The 22,603-nt window shown below is 39.1% G+C and overlaps 1 protein-coding gene across 2 annotated transcripts in view; it reads left to right on the top strand.

Annotated features, from left to right (window-relative positions):
• The window catches only part of rbm20 (RNA binding motif protein 20), a 59,451-nt gene that overhangs the window by 14,341 nt on the left and 22,507 nt on the right, over positions 1–22,603 (top strand). The window contains exons 1-2 of one of the 2 annotated variants that reach the window (XM_042485904.1): positions 8,680–8,721; positions 21,571–22,603. In XM_042485904.1, the coding sequence (XP_042341838.1) occupies positions 8,705–8,721; positions 21,571–22,603 (1,050 nt within the window). In that variant the 5' untranslated portion in view covers positions 8,680–8,704. Of the gene's footprint in view, positions 1–8,679; positions 8,722–21,570 lie in introns of those variants that run through there. The other variant, XM_042485903.1, reaches the window with a different exon arrangement.

Genomic DNA, 22,603 nt, shown 5'->3' on the forward strand with positions numbered 1-22,603 from the left:
CTCTCCGGGGGGCACCAGATGAGCAGTGTATGTTATCAGAGATGCCATGTTCCCCGACGCACCCTCCCCGCTGTCGTTAATCATTTATCAGCAGGTGTATTTGGAATACATAGTTCTTAACATTCAATCCGGTCAGAGGGTATTACGACAGTGATAGCAGTATTACTTTTTGGAACTACCCTAGCACGTTATATTTGAAATAAAACAGTTGCTATGTTTAAATGCTAATGTCCCACTACTAATCCTTATATGACAATATTCTGAATTTGACGGGGGTTATGTAAACAGAACATTCTGTTTAGATCTGTTTAGTGTTTTTTTGTGGGTTATGTGGGTATTATTCTGGTAGCGCTATTTGGGCATGTATACAGCGCATTCGTAAAATGCGTCTCAGTTGGAGTTTTTACTGCCATTTGTGATGTATTACGTTTACTTATGGTCAGCTCTGTGTTTTGTTATGGATGTGTTGTACACAAACCCAGTTGCCAACAGTTTTTGAACACTCCAAAAAGTCCACCATCAGTGAAAAAATCCTATTTTAGTGCAAAAAAAAAAATCAATATTATTGTTGGAATATTGTTGTTGTTTTAGAATAAGAGTAAAAGCAGCCTATTTTGTGCATGTTAATGCACTCAGTGTTAAGGGTTAGTGTGTTACTTTCAGCCTTATGGATAATTGTGGGTGCTCACATATTGAAACATATTAGGTGAGCAGTGAGGGACTCGTAGCCCCAATTTAAGGACAATCCAGGAGGATAGTAATCAGAAAGATATAGCGGTTGGGTATAACTACTTAAATTTACTCAAGTACTTAAGTACAAACTTGGTGTACTTTTACTCAGAATATTTTAATGAAATACATATGAATATAAAATACAGCTGAAACAATTACTTGATCAATAAGGAAATTATTTGTCAACCATTTTTCATTCAAAAACATTTCATGGTTCCAGCTTCATAATTATGAGGTTTTGCAGCTTATTATCTAGTAATTATTGTTATTAATTTGTAAATATTCTAATTTAAATATTTCTGCATCAGTACTTTTAGTTTTATTACTTAAAAACATTTTTGTACCTTCATACTTTAACTGAGGTAACATTTTCAAAGCAGGCCTTTAAACTAAAAAAAAGAGTATTTTTACATTGATTATTTATGCTTTTGCTTACTTGCAGTTAAATATGGACCCTTTTGTTCATAACTAAGATGGGGCTAATTGCTAAGGTTGCACCAGTCCAGTGTTATAAAGACCCTGCCAGTTATTTATTTTAGGTTAACATTCTACAAGTCAATTTAACATCTTTTGCAGTCAAAGTTATTACATATTACTGCTGAACTCATTTTTCATCCCATTGTTTTTCACATTCTTTTTGCATGCTGAAAACAGTGAGAATGCATGAGAAATTGAGCTCACCTTTTCATGCAGTTTGATGACATTTTTGGGGACTTTTCTGGCTTGAGTAATTTAAGTTATTACCACAGGTAAAATGTTGATGCTGTTAACAGTGTCTGTCAGTTGTGATGAGTGGAGGTTTATGCAGCAGTTTGTGTCTCCTGGGTCCCTGTATAGAGTGCAAGTTTTGCAATAAAGGAGCTCTGTTTTGCTGAAAAACTGCAACTAAAGTTACACATTAACCTCACCGCTCTTCCCTAAAGCTATTTCGCACTTTAGAATAGATTTTACACCAGTGGGATCCTCAAAACTTTGGAACAGATTTACATTCAGGGATTAGATTTAAATGGGTTGAGCTGGATGGCGATAGGAAGAGTGACTCTCATGAGACCACACTGCCACCAGTGAGAACCACTCAATCTGTCACCAAGCCCACTTTGTATTATCTTTCGTGTAATCAAAAACCATGGAACCACGCCAAGCGCTCTGCACCATAAGTGTAAATGAATTAATGGCAGTCATTTACCAATATGTTTTCCAAAATCAAAACCGGGGTAATTTTTACAATGCATCCCCTCTGACAGTAGTTAAGGATCTTTGGGTGTCATTTCATCGACTGCTTTCACATCATAGAAATATTCCAGGGTATTTCTATTATTTGGGATATGGGAAAAGGAAATTAGAGAATGTTTTTACGTACTGTTCAATAATATAGTTATAGCTCGCGGTTACACAGAGTTGGTGAGAGATCCCTATAAAACCCACCTCAGTTGAGACTAAGACTGGTATATTTAAAACACATTCACAGTAATATTCTGTAGCTTACCTGTTGTGATATATGACTCTGTGACTTAAACATTTTTATGTTTCTCTTTTGGGTTGAAGCATTTATAAGATGGCTCCACGAGAAAGCAGGCTCTGTAGTGGGAAGGCAAAGAGTATATTAATACTCTATTTTTATTCCACAGATGGCTCGCTGCTCTCTCCGGCTGTTTTTAGATGTGGATAATTACCTATTTAGATGTTCACATATCTAGCTGAAATCTTTTATACCGTTAAACCTGACTAAGGACACTGAACATCACATGATGTGCTTGCATTATATATTGTAATCATCCGCAGATTATTTCAGTGCTTTAACTTTTGATATCTTACACTTAATACACTTATGGGCGACTGTTTCAAACTAACAAACATCTGTCAGGTTGGGAATGATGTATATGTATAATGTAGAAAGCTGCTCCTATTGCGGGAAATGTGTTCTGTCGTCAGTGCTGCTGCTTTATAACTAAAGTTGAGGAATTTGGCGGACAACTCGCAGCTGCATTTTTCCTGTGTGGCCCTCTATCATATGCTACCTCCCTAAACTGGCACTCATTTATGAGTGGTGATGGTGATGAGGACGGCGCATTCATAAGCTTTACCGCCCACATTTAAACCACCAGTGTGTGGATCTCTTATGCTCAAACTTGTTACTCCAGTCTTCAGGCTACATCATCAAATGTATTTATTCATTTTGTCAACATAAAACATGTGCAATGATTCTACAAATGCAGTTTTAAGTGATTCAGCACAGAAACTGCACTTGGTCTTGGTTGGCTGTCAGAAACACCAGCCTAAATTCAATATTTTAGGTAAGATAAAACCCAAACCTGCCTGAGTTGACCAGTAACATTTCTGGCAGTGAACACATGGTTTCTTTTTAAACCGTGTAGCATCACCAGATTTTTCAGTTCCAGGTGCGTTATCTGGGAGTTTTTGTCCCTCTCTGAAGCATAAATCTACCTTCAGTCTGTGGCAAGAATCTCATCTGTGATGAAGCTCCACCTCAAATCGAAGTGCCGCTGAGTGTTTCAAAGTGTGGCGCAGCAGGAGAGGGGGCATAATTTAGTATATTTTGGGTGTAGTGAGTCATAGTTTGTGGGTCTAGCGTGAGTCACTGCACTGTCTGTCAGCACAAACATTTACTCTGGAAACTAGGACAGGTCATGTATCATCATTGTGTTGATATAACAAGTTTGGAACTTAAAGTAAATCACTTTTTTTTTAGCATTGATTAAGCTCTTAAGCTTTATTAGTAATGTTGTAATAGTTCTTTCAGTTCATTGGTCATGTAGGTTAATGACACAAGAGTGAGTGAAAGCAAAATAATCCTCTTTATTTGTCATTATACTTGACTCACCGCTTTTATGCAACTCTGTCTCTTTCAGTCACACATTGTTCTTTTTCTACAATTATCACCTTTTTCTTTCATTTTCTCTTCCCACACACAAACATTTGTGTACTCATACATATAGTCACGCACACTGGGTTTGATGACAGCGTAGAGGTGAGATCACACCTATTCTTTGGCCCAACCCATGTTGGAAAAGTTTACAGAATGTAATTGCATATTTGCATTTGTTTTGCTTTGCTTTTGGTTTGAGATTTTAGTGGACAGACATTCAAAACAAATATGTCAGTCCATCCACCAACTTCAATCAGGCATGATGGTCTTGTCATAAGCTCACCCACTGTAGTCTATATCCTGGACAAGTATATTAGAAACTTTGTATGGAAACAGCATCAAACAGGACTGCAAGGCCCTGTAAAGAGTGCTTTGTTTAGCTGAAGATACTGTAGGCGCTGCTCTACCCTGCCGAAACTAAGTTCACACCAGGTGCTGCAAAATAAGGCCAGGAGAATCATTAAAGATCCAAAACGTCCGGATAACTCCCTTTTCTCCCTGTTGAGATCGGGAAGAACGTGCCAGTCACCTCCACAGATCAAGCATCGCTGCCACCGACTGCCACTTCACCAATAAACATATATTACATTTCCTATTCTTTTAAAATTATTTTAACTCACAACTTGAAGGAATTGGTTGGATTACATTCACTGGAATTGGACTTTTTTATTTTTAAATGTGTCAGACAAAATTAATGAATTAAATTTATCTTTGATTATGTTCAGGAGGTAGTCTTTTTAATTTGTGTCACACTAGTTTGGTAGCATTTGTCCCACCAAACCACAGAAAAATAGATAAAACCATGCTTATCATGAACATGGACATAGTTTGTGGCTCTACCTGAAATAGGAGTTTAATGAGATAATTCCTTTATACCGTCAAGACAAAGTCATTTTCTTAAACTCCCCGTTTCCAACATTGGCTCGTTGTGCTAGCTCCAGGTCAGAAACAGTGTTTCGTCAATCTCTATTCCTGGCTTCTGCTATCAGTCTCACTAACACCGCTATCAGGTAGTGTCCGAGATAGATGAAGACATGTCTCCTGTGTGTATCTGTCTGAGGCAAGCCTCCAGAAATGGAGCAAGGCTATGAAGCCAGTTTGATGAAATGGCCAAATTTTAGAATTGCAGCTTTCTGGGCCCATCTTGTAATGCCATGGCGCACAAAGGACGGTTTCCCAGAGACTTACATTGTTTTAAAGATGACTGTGAGTCAGCCGATAATTTTTTTTGGAGGTCCATCAACTTTCCAGTATGAACACGTAGTCCCTCTTTACATCATGTCCAAAAAGTAGTAAAATTCACAAACTTGACAGAGCGGTTGGATGATGGGGTTAAAGGAAATGCTAGTGCTCTTGCTGTATTCGCCCCAAGAAGATCCAGATAATTTATATCCATAAGTCAAACTTCTTTTTTTTTTTAACTTCATGCACCACTTAGCAACTTTCATAGCAATAAACAGAGCCCTGCCTCTAATGCTGTATCCAGTTCTCTTTATACAGCCGTGGTCTGGGGAGGCACGAAGAAGCCGAGAGGGTGAAACAAAAAAGGCTTTGAAGAGGAAGACAGAGACTGAGAGAGCTGCAGACTCGTATACAGACAGAAAGAGAAAATGATAGAGCGGTCCGGTCATGCCTGGCTGTTTGAGGAACAGATTACAAATCAGGCATGCTAATGGGCCCCCTAAAATACCCAGTGTGATGAAGGAAGTGGGCTAGAAGGTCTCTGTTTGTCAGCACAAGGTTAAAACCCACACCAAAGACTGATTAATCTCCTACGTGATCAATTGCACCTCAGGGAGTTGGAAGGGCATTTTAAGATAACCCTTATAAAGCTGTAATTCACTGCTAAAATGAATCTATATTACTGCCTTCCACATTTCCCTGAACTGTTTTAGATTAAAAAAATAAATAGATATAAAAACCTGGCACATTTTCATTCAAGATTTTCGTGTGTGGGTCTGGAACAGCTCAGATACAGCTGTCAATGACTCATCAATGTGAAGATAGCGGAGGCAGTAACCTTCCTGCCTCTCTGCCGTTTGTGGATTTGCATTTCCCCCGTTGCAGATAGTATACTGAAGATAAAACTCTCTATCTCAGACGGGCTCAGCATATTGTCTTGCAATGTTGCTCATATAATAGCAAGAACAAAAATGTGAAATCCCACCGTGTCATTTTTCTTCAGATCTGACATGCTTGCCTCTTCCCCCCGCAGCTCTGGTTTCCCCAGTCTCAGAGGCTATGTGGAAACTACTCGTTCATTTTTAGCTGAGATTTGAATTGTCTGTGCATAACACAAAAGCAAGTTCTTGATACTGTATATTTACAGCCATAAAATGATTAAACAAAAGAAGAATAGTCTTTTCTATTTTCTGTTTTATGACTGTGTTTTATTTCAATGACCAGGCTCCACAGAGAAATCCCTTGATGGTCATTACTCCAGGGCATAGCCAACCCATTCTGTTCACCGGCTTTGAGGGGGATTTCTCACTTACACTGGGGTTTTGCGGGAAGACTTTCTCTTTTTCCCCTCTCCCCCGTTTTGTTTACTCTTCATTTTGCTGGTTCTGCAGAGCAGCTGTTGGAAAAGTTGCTGAGTTCACTTGCTTTCATTGTTTGGGTAATTTGTACTAATGGCTATTTGAGCAGCCTGTGATGCCAGCAGCTTCCTGGGATGAGACATGTTGAGCCATATGGCCGCAGCACCCTCCCCGTCACTGTCAGACCTGTGTTGTGTCCGCTGTGTGCGTGTACGTGTGTGTGTGTGTGTGTGTGTGTGCGTGCATAAGGGATTGGCTGTTTTCCCCAAAATGTTTCACCCATCTGTTGTCTTCACTTTAAAGGCATTGCTTTGCCTTGTGGTGTGCCTATTGATTTATCATGCTTACATGATAGCATGAGACTGTATTTCAGCATGTCAAGACATTCGAGACAACCGTGTTAATCCATTTTCATTGTTAATTAAAGATCACTGAGCTATACTCAACACTGTTTGGGGGAAAACCATTTTAACGGAATAGTTGTCAGTATCGGAATTGTAGAAGAAACAAACATTGGACATGCATCATGCATAAGAAAGAAATACAACAGATTTTCAAGTTTGAGCCATTTATTTATACTATAATCCTCATGACCTCTCAGATTTTTAACTATTTATCTTAATTTGTCAAACATTCAACTTAGTTATTGGACTCAACAATAGGCCATACTGTCATTTCCCTTTCTTTGTCTTCCTTAAGACCTGTTTGCATGGCGCCTATGTAACCAAGAAACATACATAAAAATAGTAGAGAAAGTCTACTATATCTGTGATTTTCAAAGTAGATGTTCTGTGCTGATCCCTCTACATATTTTGTTGAGTTCCCCTAATAACTTCATGCAGACTAAACACTAGTTTGTAGCGATATATAGTGTATATAAAAAGCAATTTGTAACAGTTTGTTTTTGTTTTCTTATAAAATGCATTTGCACTCTCTGCTAAATAGCTTCAAATTAGTGTTTTGACCGTAGCCATCTTCTGTACTGTTTTTTCTTGATCTCTTACAAATGTTTTTTATTTATTTACTTATTTATTTTGAATACAGACTGGACCTTATTCTTTAATGGAGAAAGCTCCACACTGAATTCCTCTTTCTGATGCTTTCAATCTATTTGCTAGTGGTGTAAAAAGAGAATTGCAAGGGGATGCTACAGGTCTTAGACTGTGGCTTTTGTAATTCTTGAACAACTTTTTTGACTGTATGTTTCCTTTTGTTATGCATTTTTCCTTGAGAAAGCTCTCTTATTTGGTGAATAGGACAATGAGTGAACAGTAAAGCCTTCACTGATTGATGTTGCAGGAGTTTTATTTGCACATCTTTTCTTTCCTCAACAGTTTCTTGAAACACAAGTCTTCTCTTGGCAATCGTGTTCAACCACCTGTTGCAGTGGTGCCTAGCTGAAACTTTTTGTACAAAACTTTAATCTTGATTTGCTTGGAAAATGCGCAGTTTTATTATTTCTCCATGAATACGCAATATTGTAAAACTAGGTCAGGAAATCCTTAGGCCAGCATTAATTACTGTGCAAGTGCAATGAAGTAGTTTTAAAGATTGATGGGAGGTGAGAAAGGAGTTGAATTGCCATTGGCCAGGAAGTCAGTGAGTGGTGCAACACAACTGGGTTTGAGTGGTATTTGTAAGCCCGACGGCAGTGACAGATGGTAAAATGCACTGCTTGCTTTGGACAGAGATGGAGGAGAGTGAGAGTGAGGTAAGAAAGGAGAGAGAGGATGGTATGAAGGGAAGGAAGGAAGGAGAGAGGGAGGGGTTGTCGGTCTCATCGCTACGTCACCTTGTACACTAATATAGCTCCGATGTTGCTGACCGCTGTCGGGGAAGACTCTCGTTCGGCGCTCCGTACTGTACCCTGCAGCTGCTCAGGACTCAAACAAATCTGTAGCCTGTGGAAAATGTATTAAGTTCATTTTATATGTTTATATTTGGAACTGCAGAATTTCATAAAGCTTAATTACAGACTTTTATTGTGTCACAGGACAGCACAGCAGCCGCTAGTGAAAAAGAAATTTACTGTCTACACCCGGGCAGCAGCTATAAATAACAATTTCAGAGCAGCAGGAAAAAATGGCTGGTCAGGCTCAGTTGTCAAAGCCAACACAATCCCTCCCCCACTCCTCATATTACTTCACCTCTGAGTCTTGTGATGCTTCCTGTGCTAAACCCCCACCTGGCAAATATTTCTGTAATCCCTAAACAACATTAACATGCTAAAGAAATTCTTTACCTGAGGAATCTCCACGCTCCCGCAATTCTCCCTCCCCGGTAGTTCCCTCTCCCCAATCTTTCTCACTGACTGCAGGATTAAGGGACGTTCTTTTGTCAAACCTGTGGCTACTGTGACAGGAGCTATAGCTGCCATAAGTTTAGACTTTCCCTTCACCCTGTGCGGTCGCCATCCCTCTCTCTGCCGGCTGCGACTTTGACAAGCCAGATGGATCTCTGATGTCACTCTGTCCAAAGTCCAAGAAAGCTGTTCAGCGGCACAGTCACCTGGCCCCCCGGCTCTCAGCACCCAGTTTGACACTCAATGTCAGCGGATCCCAGGTAACTGCAGGGCTTTTCTTAGCTCTTGTCAGCACTCTCGCATCAAAAGTGACCACAGAACATCTGATAGGCCAGAAAAGAGGGACAAGTGTTGATAATCTGTCAGAAACAGTGGTGTTGGAATTTATGGTTTACATTTGAAAGCATTGCTGGTTTACTTTTAGAAAAGTGCATGGCAAGCACATTATTTAGTCCAGGTTAGAAAACAATAAATTGTGTGTTTTACACTGTTATAAAACTTTCCTTTTGAGTCTTGTTTCTTTTAAATTTTTAGAGGTTTGTCATCAAGCTCCCAGTGATGTTTTACTTATGACCAAATGCTCCAAACAGTTGTCACTCCAAAGTCCTAACGTTGGTGCGATGTCAGCAGGGCGCTAACGACTAATTGCACATTTCCTGCTCAGGGACATATTTTTTTGGAATGCTTTTAGTTTCACAGTTGGGAGGCAGCTGTCAAGTCAGGGGGCTCCTTTGACCTGTATGTTTCTCTGTGACCCCAATATCCCGTGATACGCTGCCCTAATGGTTGAAACAAGATCACCTACAGCTACCATGTGTGTGTGTGTGTGAGGGAGAGAAGTGCAGAAAAATGTTTCTCCCACACAGCCTCTCAGGGTTCAGTTGCATGTCTCTGGGACTAATATGTGTTTGTGTGTGACTCAGTCAGTGACTTAATGTCAGGCATGTGAACTTACTGGTTTATTTGACAGTTGGAGGCCAAGCCTGGGTACATGCGATTTCAGTTACCTCACAAGCCTCAGTTTATCTTTTGATATGGCTTCATAAAACCCCATGACTGATGCGGAGCATAAATCTGACCATTTTACAAGCATCATCAAAGAAACATGGTATGAATCAAAGTGATGCTTTCCTCATGGTGGTCATGAGGGGGCCAGACCCTTCGTCTCTGTGGCCAATATACTTCACCCATTGCTAGGGGCGCCATAAATCAGGAACCACCCCCACTTGCAACTGTGCCAAATGCGGAGCAAGCTGACCCTGCTTCCTCACCCATACCTCGCCCCATGAAACCATCTCATGGCATGATGGTGGCTATGTATTGACTATGCAGTCCGCGGCTACATGTCTGATTTGTTGAAAAGTTAAATTAAGGCTCTGGAATGTCAGTAACTGTTTATGCCATATTGGGAAGAGTAACGGTTGCATGGTCTCCTCTCGGTTTGTGTCCTTAGGTCCGTGTGCATTTGTTTGCATGTCTCTCTCTCACATTTTTGTGTGCATATTTTTCTTCTGCAGCGAGCACTGTTTATATGTATGTGTGTGTGTGTGTGTGTGTGTGTGTGTGTGTGTGTGTGTGTAAGGAAATGTAAGAAAATAATATCCTAAGCACTTTCATACTGTTTCAAAAGTGACGTACCAAAGTAAGATTACATCATGAATCAGAGTATGAAAATCACAGCCTGTAAATGTGAGCATTGTGACTCCCATTCCCGCAGGCTGGATACGCTGACTGCTGACTGCTGATCAAAATAAGTAGAGTGCCCTCATATGGCAGGCTGATAAATTCCTGTCACACCTCCAGGGGCCCCTTATGGCAATATGTGGCACCACCTAGTGGGCCACAGAAAAACTGTTCTGCGAGATGCCTGTGCCTTGAGTGTTTGTGTTTTTTTACCCTTCTTATAATCATGACCTCTGTCCTATCCTACCACACAGTGGCAGAAAATACATTCAAAGTAAATATTTAAAAAAATAAGTGCAGATGTTGTAGCTTTGTAGAGTGGAGGAAGAGTTGAAAGGGTTTAAGTAAAAACCAGTGACTTTCTGGCTTTCAGTTCTCTGTTTCCAGCTGCAGTTTTAGATCAAAAACTCCTTGACCCGATGTCCACCAACACCTACTCACATTTACAGTTGCTTATCATTTCAGCTCCAAAAGCTTAAAAAAAACTGTTCTCAAGTTCAACGAAAAAACCTAACAGCACAAACTAAAATATATCACAAGGCAGGATAAAGCATTTTTCTGTCTGTAGCACATTTCACACCCAAAGGCAACCAAAAGTGCTTTATAGATTGCACAGGTAAAATCACAAGAAACAAATATTATAAAGATCAGGATAAATCAATGGAAAGACAAACAGACAAAAGCACAGAGAAAAACAATAAAACTGCACTGTGCAGTAGCATATAGTATTATTTACTGCACTTATCTGTTGGATCTCAGCTCCAGTGAGATTCTGCTCTCAATTTCAGAAATGTACTCTTAAAAATATATCATGGCATACATAATAATGTAGTAATTAGAATCATGCATTGTTCAGAAAAGGTCATGCATCTGAGTTGTTTTAACATCAGTATTAGTATTGAACAGACAGTGAGGATATGCCTGTGGGTAGGGCTGTGCAATTAGTCAAATTTTGATTTCAATTTCAGTTTTGCATCCAGACAATTACAAAAACAATGTAATCGAGAAAAAAAATATATTTTCCACATTCCGTTTTGCAGGTGTACCCTTATTTTGTCTTGTGCCCTGAATGCCACCTGCATGCACATTTTCGCCCCCCTTCCCTCAGCCTAAGCTCAACACTTGCAGCCAATATTACCAGCGAGGCGAGTTGTATCTGCGTGAGGAAAGATGTTTAGTGAGCAAATTAGGCAGAACAAATTCCGTTGTGTGGGAACACTTTGGATGTGAGGCATCTGACATGGAGCAAAGAAGAATAAAATGCAAGATCTGCTACGTGGTTGTGTCTGCACCACATGGCAACATGTGAAATCTTTTTAATCATCTTAAAGTTAAACACAAAGTGGCCTATGACCAAATAATAAAAAACAAAAGAAGAAAAGGACAACTCCATCGACATCCACTGCAACACAGTCATCAGTTAAGGACACAAAGGCCGCTCAGTAGTGATTAAATTAAGAAATTAAAAGAAGCTCAATGGTATTAAAGGAAATTAAAGTTCAACTGTTTATAGAAGTTTTTATGTTCAATAATGCAACATGGTGACAAAGTCAATGAGTAATCGTGGTAAATCATCGTGATTTCAATATTGACCAAAATAATCGTGATTTTGATTTTTGCCATAATCGAGCAGCCCTACCTGTGGGTATTTAAAAATACCTTAGTGAGAGCCTATCTGTATGGCAGCATAAAACCTGATTATTGTTATCGATGTAACCCTTCCCCTCTTTCAGTGTTTAAATTGGGCAAATCAATAATATTATTAATACATTCAAAATATGCAGGTGGTATCCCCTTTGATTATCATACAGTACGTATTGTACCGGCTCAGTATAAAAAGCGGCTTGTCCTCTCTTTGCCGTCTGGGCGTGATGCTAACAGATGGAGTGACTGTAAATCTGTCAGCATGATACGTCACTTGGAGTTGAATGCTTGTGTGATTAGGTAAAGCGCTCATTTACAGCTGCTAAAAATCTACAGATGGAGTTCTGCAGAAGAAGGCAGAAACAAAATAATTTACAGAGCAGATTAATTTGTCAGTTTACATGTATTTTGGCTGCAACAGACAGTGACAAACTATATTTAGTCATTCTAAATGATGTTGTTTTCCCAACAGAAGTAAATGCCTTAAAATGAATTTTAAAAAATCAAGAAACAGATAATGAAAGGAAAAAAGTATTTTAAAGGTTTTTTTTAATTGTATTGTCATCTTTACACTTGAGAAGTGATACAACATAAGAGTGAAATTTTAAAAGCACCTTTCTAAAATGATCTAAAAAAAAGATAGAAAGGGAAATGCATTAGAAATTTAACAAGTTAATTTTTTTAAGGTAGTTTTTATTATATTTAATTGGAAATGTTTTGCTGAAAATCTTTTTACCAACATAAGAAGTAGGAAATCCTTTCAATGTAAAAAAAAAAAAAAAAGAAAAAAGGACATGATTTATTTAATGTGCTGAAATTATTCAGGCAATGAATTTATTTGGGCAATGGATGAAAGGACGAGAATGATGCAAAAATAAGGTTTAGGAGGGCATCTCTTCTGGTTGCAGTGTGTTTTATTCTTGCCGTGCTCTTGGCAGCATCCTAATAAGAAAGCTGAAATTAGGGATGTATTATTCACAATGAATTTAATGTTTCTTTTGATTCTTTCTTAATGTGAATCATATGATATTTTAAATATTTTCCCTGTTTAAGTATACATAGTCCTTTGAACATAAGAATAATTTATAATGTGTTGTTAACTCATTCATATTGAAGAGTCAAAAGTTGGCTTTGTGTTTGCACTAATTGTAATTATTTATTCTAAAATTATGCTTAAAACTACATTTTGTGTTTGAGGGTATTTGCATAATTTGTGGTATATAACACAATACATTTTTTTTATTTTGTTAAAAGTTCAAAAGAAGAATAACTAATACATTTAACGGAGGGCAGCTTCTTAATAAAAAAATTACAAGCACAGCGACATCTGACCCGCTCATATGTATTTGATAGCGATATCTAACATAGCTTGTCAGTAAAATAGATTCAAACCATTCATGTTTTACAAGTTCATACATTTTACATGAACTTTTTTTCTGTAGTTGTTTGAACGTATGAAGTGCATTGCCAGAATATCTTAATGAATTTGTGCCAGTCATCTTTAAAGTGTTACATTTTTCCCTTAGCAATAGCAAATAGCATTTTTAACAAATTACAGAAGGGGCCAAAACTTCCACAGAGATACAAAATCCTCAGCTTGAAGCCTTTAGTTATTAAGCTGCTCTGTGTCTGTTGATCACCAGGCAAAATGAGGAAAAAGTGAAAATCTCTGCCAGGGAAGAGTTCGCCAAAACCATTTGTGCTCACAAACTAAATGGGCTATATCTGTGAGTGGCATATTGTTTGGTGTTTTTTCCAAAGAATATGCTATTTATACAGTTTTGAGAGGAGATTTAATGCATCACATGTTACGAGAAAAGATAAATGTAGCAATCGGTCAGTAGAAATCAGACATTTTACTGTTTTCTTCTACTTTGCACTTGACTTTACATGAAGCGTCACGTAGGTCTCACAGCAGCCGCCGTAGAAGCAGCAGCTTCAGTTTTGCACAGCATTACCCCCCAAGGCCTCCTGTATAAATACTTTCCTGTGTTTTGGTCTACCCCCTTCCTCACACACACATGCTGACCACTTGTGACTTCTCATCACATTGCATCTCCCCTGCCTGTTCAGTGGTCAGTAACACAGGGAAGCACCGTCAATCACATAGAGTGAAGACCACTAGCTGTGATGTTATGCTAATGTACATGTGCTAGCATTAGTCGTCATGTTAGAGGGTCGAGACATACGTCAGTCTCAGCTGCTGGGCAGAGGTCAGGCTGCAGAGAGGCAGTGCACAGTTTAGTGTCAGAGGTGTAACTTGGACCTCCGCTGCCTGTCTTTTCAAGGTTGGTGTGTTTCTGCGAAACAAAATAGCTTTTTAGTATTGTAGCGTGTTGTATGCGGTGGTAAGTCTTGTCAGCTGTACTGTGTCCGGTATTCGCGTAGAGGCAGGATTTACAGCCTTCTAAGGAGCTGCGGTGTGTTTGGACATTGGGAAAACATTTTGTTGGACGCTTTTTTGGACTCAGCGGAGGGCTACAGGGTCGCTGGACTGAACTTGAATCCTTCCTCTAATTTGTTGCTTCCTCCAATGAGGCTCTGTGGACTGATTGGGCCCATGTGGCGTTTTGTTATGACTACGGAGCTGTGTTTGATCTTTGTGAAAGTGCGTGTGTGGGTTTTTTTAACGCTGCAAGGGCACTGTGATTTAGACCAGTGGTGCTCAGCCTCTTTCGTGTCAAGGACCACTAGATTTGAACACATCCAGTCACGGACCCCCATTTGATAAGATTTTGCTTCAGAGACCTCTATTTGAAAACATTTTGGTTGTTAGATAGGCTTAAGACCAGAAGTTCATAGTTGTCAACCATAGCTGTGGTGATAACAGTGGAGGAAGTGAAACTCTTAATCAGAATAGTGACTCTTACTCACATTTGGCTCACTTCTACTGCAAATTATATAGTGACATTTTTTTAAGTGACCCCCTGGGGTCCTTGGACCCCTGGCTGAGAACCACTGACTGAGTCTTTCAAAGTGCAGTTTTCTTAAGGAGTCATAACTTACATTGCTTTTTTCAGGCCACATACATTTGTCAAAATGTTGACCTTTCACATTAGTTAAACTATTTTGCAATGTGTCTGCATATTTATTTGGAAGTTGACTGTTTGGATGTTTCCTAAAAGCTTTCAAGACGTGATAGAAAACCAGCGTTTATCAATATCCATTGATGTTGATGTCAGCTGTTTATCATTTGCATTTAGACTGAATCAAATCCTAGATGATTCCTTTTTTGCAAACTTAACGACGCAGCAGTGGGTTACGTCTGTACTAAATGTTAATTGTTGCAAGTAAAGGTTCATATTTAGTTGTTACCTTTAGTCTGTTAATTGTCGGTATTTGACGACCTGGGAATGAGACTCAGTTATCACCTGTCTTTCTCCAAGGTTACATACAGCATCTTTAATTGTCTTATGAAAAATGTTAATACTTACAAGATGTAAACATTCTTTACTGAAACTGTCTAGTTTCATCAATAACTTTTATATCACAAGTATTTTGTTGTTTAAATTCGAGCATTAATGAAGAAGGCACTATCACATTTTCTTGTCAGGTATTGTGCCCAAGGCTTGGTGCTGGATGAAGAAGCTTAGGCTCAGAAAGGAACACACAGGAGTTAAAAGTCATTTTAATTATCACTGCATTTTCTTGATGATATATGATCATTTGCTTAAACTGAAAATTGAATTCGAGGTGTTTTCACATCACACAGCTAATTTTCGAGTTCCAATGCAGAAGCGTATACATTATCACTTAAAAGCAGTGTAAACATTTTAACATCTCACTGTTTCTGTGGTACAGTTGTAGATACTTGTTGAAGTCTGGACAGGCAGAATTAGCAAAAACAGAAGTGGCACAGCAGAACCAGAGTGGGTAAAATAATCTAAGACAAATCAGAAAGAATAGAATTTAATTCTGGTCAAATGGGCACGTGTACATTGGTTGTTTGAAACTTAGAAAGATATATCTAAAGATAATTTGACTTGACTTTATACCTACATTGTTTCTCTCTCTCAGCCTCACTAGCTGCAGGTTAAAGCATTGTGAGCCGTGAATTTACTCTGAGCACTGCAGATGAATTACAAATGACAGTTTACACATTCACGAGAGTATTGAATGTTTTTTTTTTTTAGATTTAACCCCTTCTTTATGAATTGACTACTTCATAACTTTTAAATGGTGCAACAAAAAAGAAATACCTTGAGGTGTGTAAATTTAGGAGTTTTTAAATGACCACATGAAGCTATTCTTGAGACTGAGCTAATAAGCTCTGCTATGACATGGCTTTGACTGTGAGAGGCTGTTTTCGCCTGTCAAAGGTTCAGCACGGCAACAGTAACATTTAAAGAACAGGGGGATCATATTTGAAAATTAGAAGACAGAGACATCAAAACATAACAGGGCAACTAAAAAAAGACTCTGCACATTACTCTGATAATTCTACATAAAGTTGTGAGATATTTGCAAGAGTTTTCTCTTTGTGATGCAGCAGTACAAGTGTGCGTGCAGAGTTGAAAATAATGGAAACCTGCACACAAATAGACCTAGATCCAGTCTCTGATTTACTGAATTGGATATTTTCCACTAAGAGTTTCTAAAAACAAATATGTTTTTGTGTGCACCTTTTCGTGTATTTTAAATGAAGTGTCTGTGAAATGTTTCTTTTCCTCAAAACTGACTTTAGCACAAATCACAGATTTCATTCTTCAAAATTCACTTTTCTCTGTTTCTGAACGCTTAATGGCATCCATGGTCCCCCAGCATACAATAACTCAGCAGATATTCTTAAAGATAAGCCGTCTGGGTTGTTCAACAATTGACATGTCAGTAATGACATTTTTGTGTTCCTAATTGAAATGTATGGTAAAAGAGTAGATGACATATACTAAGTGATATGTGGCTACTCTTTTCTCTGCAGAGACTAAATTTTGATTTAGCAGATTTTTAGTCTGTTTGAAGAAGAGTCAGTTTGGGCCAATTTTCACTTCACTTTATCAATTTGTCATTTACCACAAAGACAACAAATATATGTTATTCATTTATAGTTATACATAATTCATTTTTTGTGTTACTTACTATAAACATGAGAGGTTCTACATATATTATTTTCTAACTCTCTCTGGTGCTCTCTGATGACAGATATTCTAACAGCGCATTTTAACTGCCATTCTTTATTTTATAATAAATGGATATAGTTAATATAGTGAGATGTATACAACAAAACGTTAATATGTTACTTCAAGGTCTGTAGTAGGGACATGTCCAGGTGGTGTGGCCATGCACTCTGTTGCAAAATAAGCTCAATAAGTCACAGTTAGACACAGTGGTACCAACTTTATTCATGATTTCATTAGCAAGGCCCTCCGTCTCGCCATCCACTTTGACACTCGTATTCCCTGTCTTCATCACAAGATTGGTCTGAAGTGTCGAGCACTCTGTGCCAGTAGCCCAAGAGTCCATATTAGTCTATTAAGGACACCGTGTGTCAGGATGGCAGAGGGTAACTCTAGTATTTATAGCTTTGAGTCATAAGCTGGAATGGTGTAAGTGTATCTCTCCATCACCATGCTTGCTCACTTAAGAGTGTGTACAATCGCCAGTGAAACTTGGGACCGTCAATTGTCCCGAAGTGTGTCAATTACCATAAATACACGTGTAAGACCTTGGATTGTGTTATGCAGCCTGTCGCTCAAGTTGCCCAAACTCTGAATATGTGGCTTTGTTGTTCAGCCTCTGAGGTTGCCACTTGGATTTGAATAAAGGCGTGTTTTGTAATTTTGTTATTGTGTGTATCGCAATTACATAAAACATAAACCGTGCAAAACACACATTGTTTTTTAAGTTGATAAATCGAATTTGGCGGCAGTTTTGCTTTGGGATAGTTTTTAGTCTAAAGCAGCATTGGAAAGTCTAATTTTATATAAAAACTGCTTCTTCAGTGGCTAATAATAACCATATTGCTTTAAAAAGTAATTGTATTTTCATTTTTCTTATTTTTGTCCAGCAAAAATCCGATTATTCATGTTATTTGAAGTTGAGTGTGTCAGACATTTGCCAGGTCTTGGAAATCAGGTAGTGAGCAGCCTGTATTTCCTGTTCCTGTCAGAGATGATCAGATACATATGGTGGTAAGCCATAATGTGTGTTGTGGATATGGAATCCATTATCAGTTATTTTAAAATGAATGTAGGATTTTGGTTCCATTAAGGTTTTAGAATTGCTCTTATATGCTGTTATTATTTGCAAAACATTACACCACATTGTAAAGCTGAGTGATAGAATTTACTTAAACTGAACAACCTTAAAACCCACGAATACATACAATACCTTAATATTATGTCTCAAGTCAGTTACGGCCTTTAGGTTTTGCACTCATCAAAACCTACATTATTTCCTTGGGTTTTCATTTTCTATCTCAGGGGTGTGATTTCAGGACCAAAATGTCCACAGTAGGACCGTTAATAGCTCAGTATAGCTTAAAGTATGAGTGATGGTTGTGATATGATGACTTTATGATGTGGCAACGTAATCACAACATCTACATAAGCCAGTATGAAGACAGACCTGGAGGTGATAATCCTCCACAAGATTCAGTTGCATAAATTCATATTTCAAAATGTCCCTTGAACTTTTTAATATGTGAACCACAACCTGTGTCATAATCCATCTCTACGCTTGTGCAGTACAAACTTTTAAGAAGAATCTGTGCAAACACGAACACATATAACCATATTTCTGTGCATCCGTGTCTCTGTGTGCAAAACTTCATGGCTAACAAATCTTGCTCTAGAACCACTTGGGATTTCACCACGTCTAATCTGACTGGTCTGTCACCTTTTAGCAGTGTTGGTAGGAGCAGTTTGTAGATAGGCCAGTGTGGTGCTTAACATAGATAATGTGATGAATAGTTGAGTAGACTAAGTTTAGACAGCATGTGAGAGCATTTATCAGAAAAGAACAGGCCAGTCACACAGGGTCACCGCACCGGTGGGTGATGTGGTTCTAAGTGGTTCTATTAGCGGCTAGTGCTGTAGGAAGCTGGTGTACATACCAGTATAGCGGGAGGAAAATAAGCGCTTGAGCAGCTAACTTCTTGATATTTGAGCCATGCTCTAAACAGCTGTTGCTCTTTTACTTCAAATACTCCCTTTATTCAAGAAACGTTAACTATGCTCTACCATGTGGTCTGTAGCCGATGTGCTGTGACCTCTCTTTAGGTGAAATCCATGATTTTCCATATGTTGTTTGCAATTCATTGGAATTATGTTTGAGCCACAGAAGATGGCAGAACTTCTAGATTTGATCAGTGTCATGTGCTAACAGCTGCCTAGCTGACCGAATGAAAATGTCCTCGACTTTTCTGGGTATCCTTTTTGAAGATATGTTTGTTATAGTGATAACATTGCACACTAAAGGTAGGAAGAGCTGTTTTATATTTCTTCAACATTTAAGTTATTTACCACTAACTAACATTCGCATTGCCTCAAATGTGATAGCTCTGGTTTGAACAGACTATAGAGAACCAGAAAGATAGCAAGAGCAACAAGACTGAGTAGATTAGCAGATTCAGCGAGTCTGTTCATTGTAAATAGTGACACAACCTAGTTGGTCCAAGGAGGCTACTGTCAACTTAATTCTATAGTCTCAAAGGAATATTTCAAAATACAAAAGGATCATTTTTATATCAATGACTTACCGGTGTTAAGATGAATTTGTAAAGAAACATTTTTCTTGCATGCCTTCAAGGTGTATGAAGAATCCAAAAACAGTGGAAATTATAGATATAGTTTCTCCAATTCATCAAGAATTCTCTCTGTTTTGGATTTGTACACTGTTATCCAATAAACAGGCTGAGGGAGACTGATGGAGACTACAAAAAACAAACATAATTAAAATATATAAAATATTTATTCTGCAAGCATGGCAAGTTTTAGTAATGAACATTCACTCTACTTAGCAGCTAATATACATAACCATCTTTCCTTGCTACTTTCGACAGCCATACAACTAAAGGAAACATTTGCTTAACAAAAACAAACACATTGTTAGGTTAGGGAACAACACCAGCTGTGTAATCCCTCTTGGCGCTGATTATTTCCTTCAATTTGTCCTAAACACAGCAGCACTGACAACAAGCTGATGACTGTGTCCAACTGCCTGTCCATCTGGTGGTTGATCACTTGAAAGATTTGCCTTGTTAACAGATGCTAACTTTGTGGAAGCTGAAACTTTCTGACTATAAGCCAATATCTCTTTGTAATGCCAGTGATGTTTTTTTTCTGTAGTTCTATGACTAATGAAAGTAGCTATAGTAAGGCAGCTGCTGATGGTTGCTAGCTAGCATAGTCTTATAGGAATGCCTAATGTTTTTCAACTTTTTAAAGTGGTCATAATTTTTCAGTTTTGCAACAGTATACAGTATCTGCATAAAGCATAAACACTCACCCCAGCCAAAACATCATGACATTAGCAGTCAGTAATGGTATTGGAAAGGTGTGATGAAAACAGTGTGAACTTAACTGAAGCAGAACACTGTTTTCTTTGTTTGATATTTGGATAAAATGTTTCCTCTTTTAAAGGAAACATTTGAGATTTACATATTATTCACAATTATGACCATGTATTGCTCCTCTGTGCCAGGTTTATCACCTAGTAATTGAAAACTAAAGCCCAGTCCCAATCACCCTCCACTACTTCTCTTTGTAGACATTATGAAGTCTGTTTATCTATTTCATGCTTAAAATGACACTAACTCTTTTTCTGCAATTAAACCACCCATACTTCCATACCTTATTCAACCATCAGTTATCTTGAAAAACAAAATGTCTTAAACATGAATTTCTAGGGATGCCCCAATCTGATCTCAAACATCAGATCGGGGTCAGGATTGGGAATATTTAGTTTATGATGTGATCTGATCCTTTGTTTTGTGTCAGCTGTCACACAGGTGTTTGATTTTTGTGCATAGCAACATAGAGCACACCCTAAGTCATCTATCCGCTACTCAGCTGTCTTCATTAGTCCCGTCTCTTAAGCTCCGTTTGTGTAAGAGCAGTGGCTGAGCCCCGCCCGCCACAAAAGACCACACACCTTAACCAAAAGCACAATGACACTCAGCTATAGTGTACGTTGTTTCTCCGCCCTGCTCTGAGGAGAAACAGACAACGGTGCTGAGTACAACCTCACTCACTATTCGCCCCTTCATCTGCCCAAAAGATGTAGAGGTGAGGAAAAATAGCTCAAGGGGAATACAGTTCATTCAGGTAACTCAGGCTGTACCGAAGAAACAAACAGACGCACTCCCAAGACAGGTCAAAAAGATTAAAGGGACGGTTCTTCTTTTTCTTCGTTATTTGGGGAAATAAATAAATGATAATAATGATAATAACAGGCAAAGGCTATACACTGGATTGATTTTAATATCTTCTAGGACTACTTAAGGAGTGCACTGTGTAGCTGTACTATCTAGGATATTGAGTATTGGAATTTGGATTTGCTATAGGCAGATACTTAATATTAAATGATTCGGACTGGGATCACGGGCAAAAAAACCTGATAGGGATATCCCTACTAGTTTCTGAGTTCCAAAATAAACATGCATCACTTCTTATACCATCATACCTCTGTTCTTGCTGGCATAATGCAGCATTCATGTTCCTCCAGTTAACATTGGCTGGATTCATGCATCTGCATGGGGTATATCAAACTTGAGTTGCAAGAGTTGTGAGACTTGATTTTCCCTTTAAGATTCCTGAGTTTTTTGTTGTTTTTTTCCTCCATAGCATCAGTGTGGTGCCTTTGGACAGTGGCGATAAGAAGAGCCATCAGATAGGGGGCCAGCTACCAGGTGGTGTGCAGGTGGGGCCTCAGCCACAGAACCAGCAGCTCCTTCTGACCCCAGCCAGCCTCCAGCTCGCTCAGCTCCAGGCCCAGCTCACCCTCCAACGCCTGAAACTGGCTCAGGGGGGAAACACAGCCTCTGCCGCCACTGTTCTCAATCAGGTTCTTTCCAATGTCGCCATGTCCCAACCCCTGTTCAATCAGCTCCGGACTTCAACAATGGTTGGGAACCCTCAGGGTTCCTTCCCCACAGGGGTGCTGGGTTTTTCCTCTTCAAATTCAGCCTTGGGGGCTTTGGTGGGCACAGGATTCAACCAAAACCCAGGGAATGTGAGACTGAACCATCCCGGTGGAGGGGGGACAGTGGGCCAACAAGCTGCGGAGTACGGTCAAAAATCAACTTACCCTTCTGATACTGACAGGCGTGTTCAGTACAACTTAGCTGGGGGGACATCTGAGGCATCAGCCACTGCTGGTGATGGACAGTACACAGTGATTAACACTCAGGCAAAAAACATGAACAATGTTGGTTTTCAGAGAGATTTCTTTGGACATGATATGCTGGGGCAACAAGCTGGGTTTACTGTCAGCGAGCAGAACATGAATGTTTATAACTCCAAGGAGCAATGGAAAGGTCCTGCTAACATGAGTCACGCTGGAAAGGTTGATATGGCTTCTAATGCTGCTAATGTGTGGACAGCAGCTGGGCAGCCAATTCGGTCCAGAACTGAACTGTATAACCCCGAAGAGCCGACCCCTGACCCCAAGTTCAATCCCAGTGGTGGGGTTTCCTCTTTTGCTTCGAGTGGCACGCAGGGATTTGGGGGTTACCAGCCCCTGCATGCAAGTGAGGAAACCCTATCTTCAGGTACCAGGACTCTTCAGCCTTACCAAGTCAATGATTACCACGCTGTCACGCCCACTCAACTGCCACACCAGTGTAGCATCTGTGACAAGAAGGTCTATAACCTCAAG

This window comes from Plectropomus leopardus, chromosome 4 (genome assembly GCF_008729295.1).
Source record: "Plectropomus leopardus isolate mb chromosome 4, YSFRI_Pleo_2.0, whole genome shotgun sequence".
NCBI lineage: Eukaryota > Metazoa > Chordata > Actinopteri > Perciformes > Serranidae > Plectropomus > Plectropomus leopardus.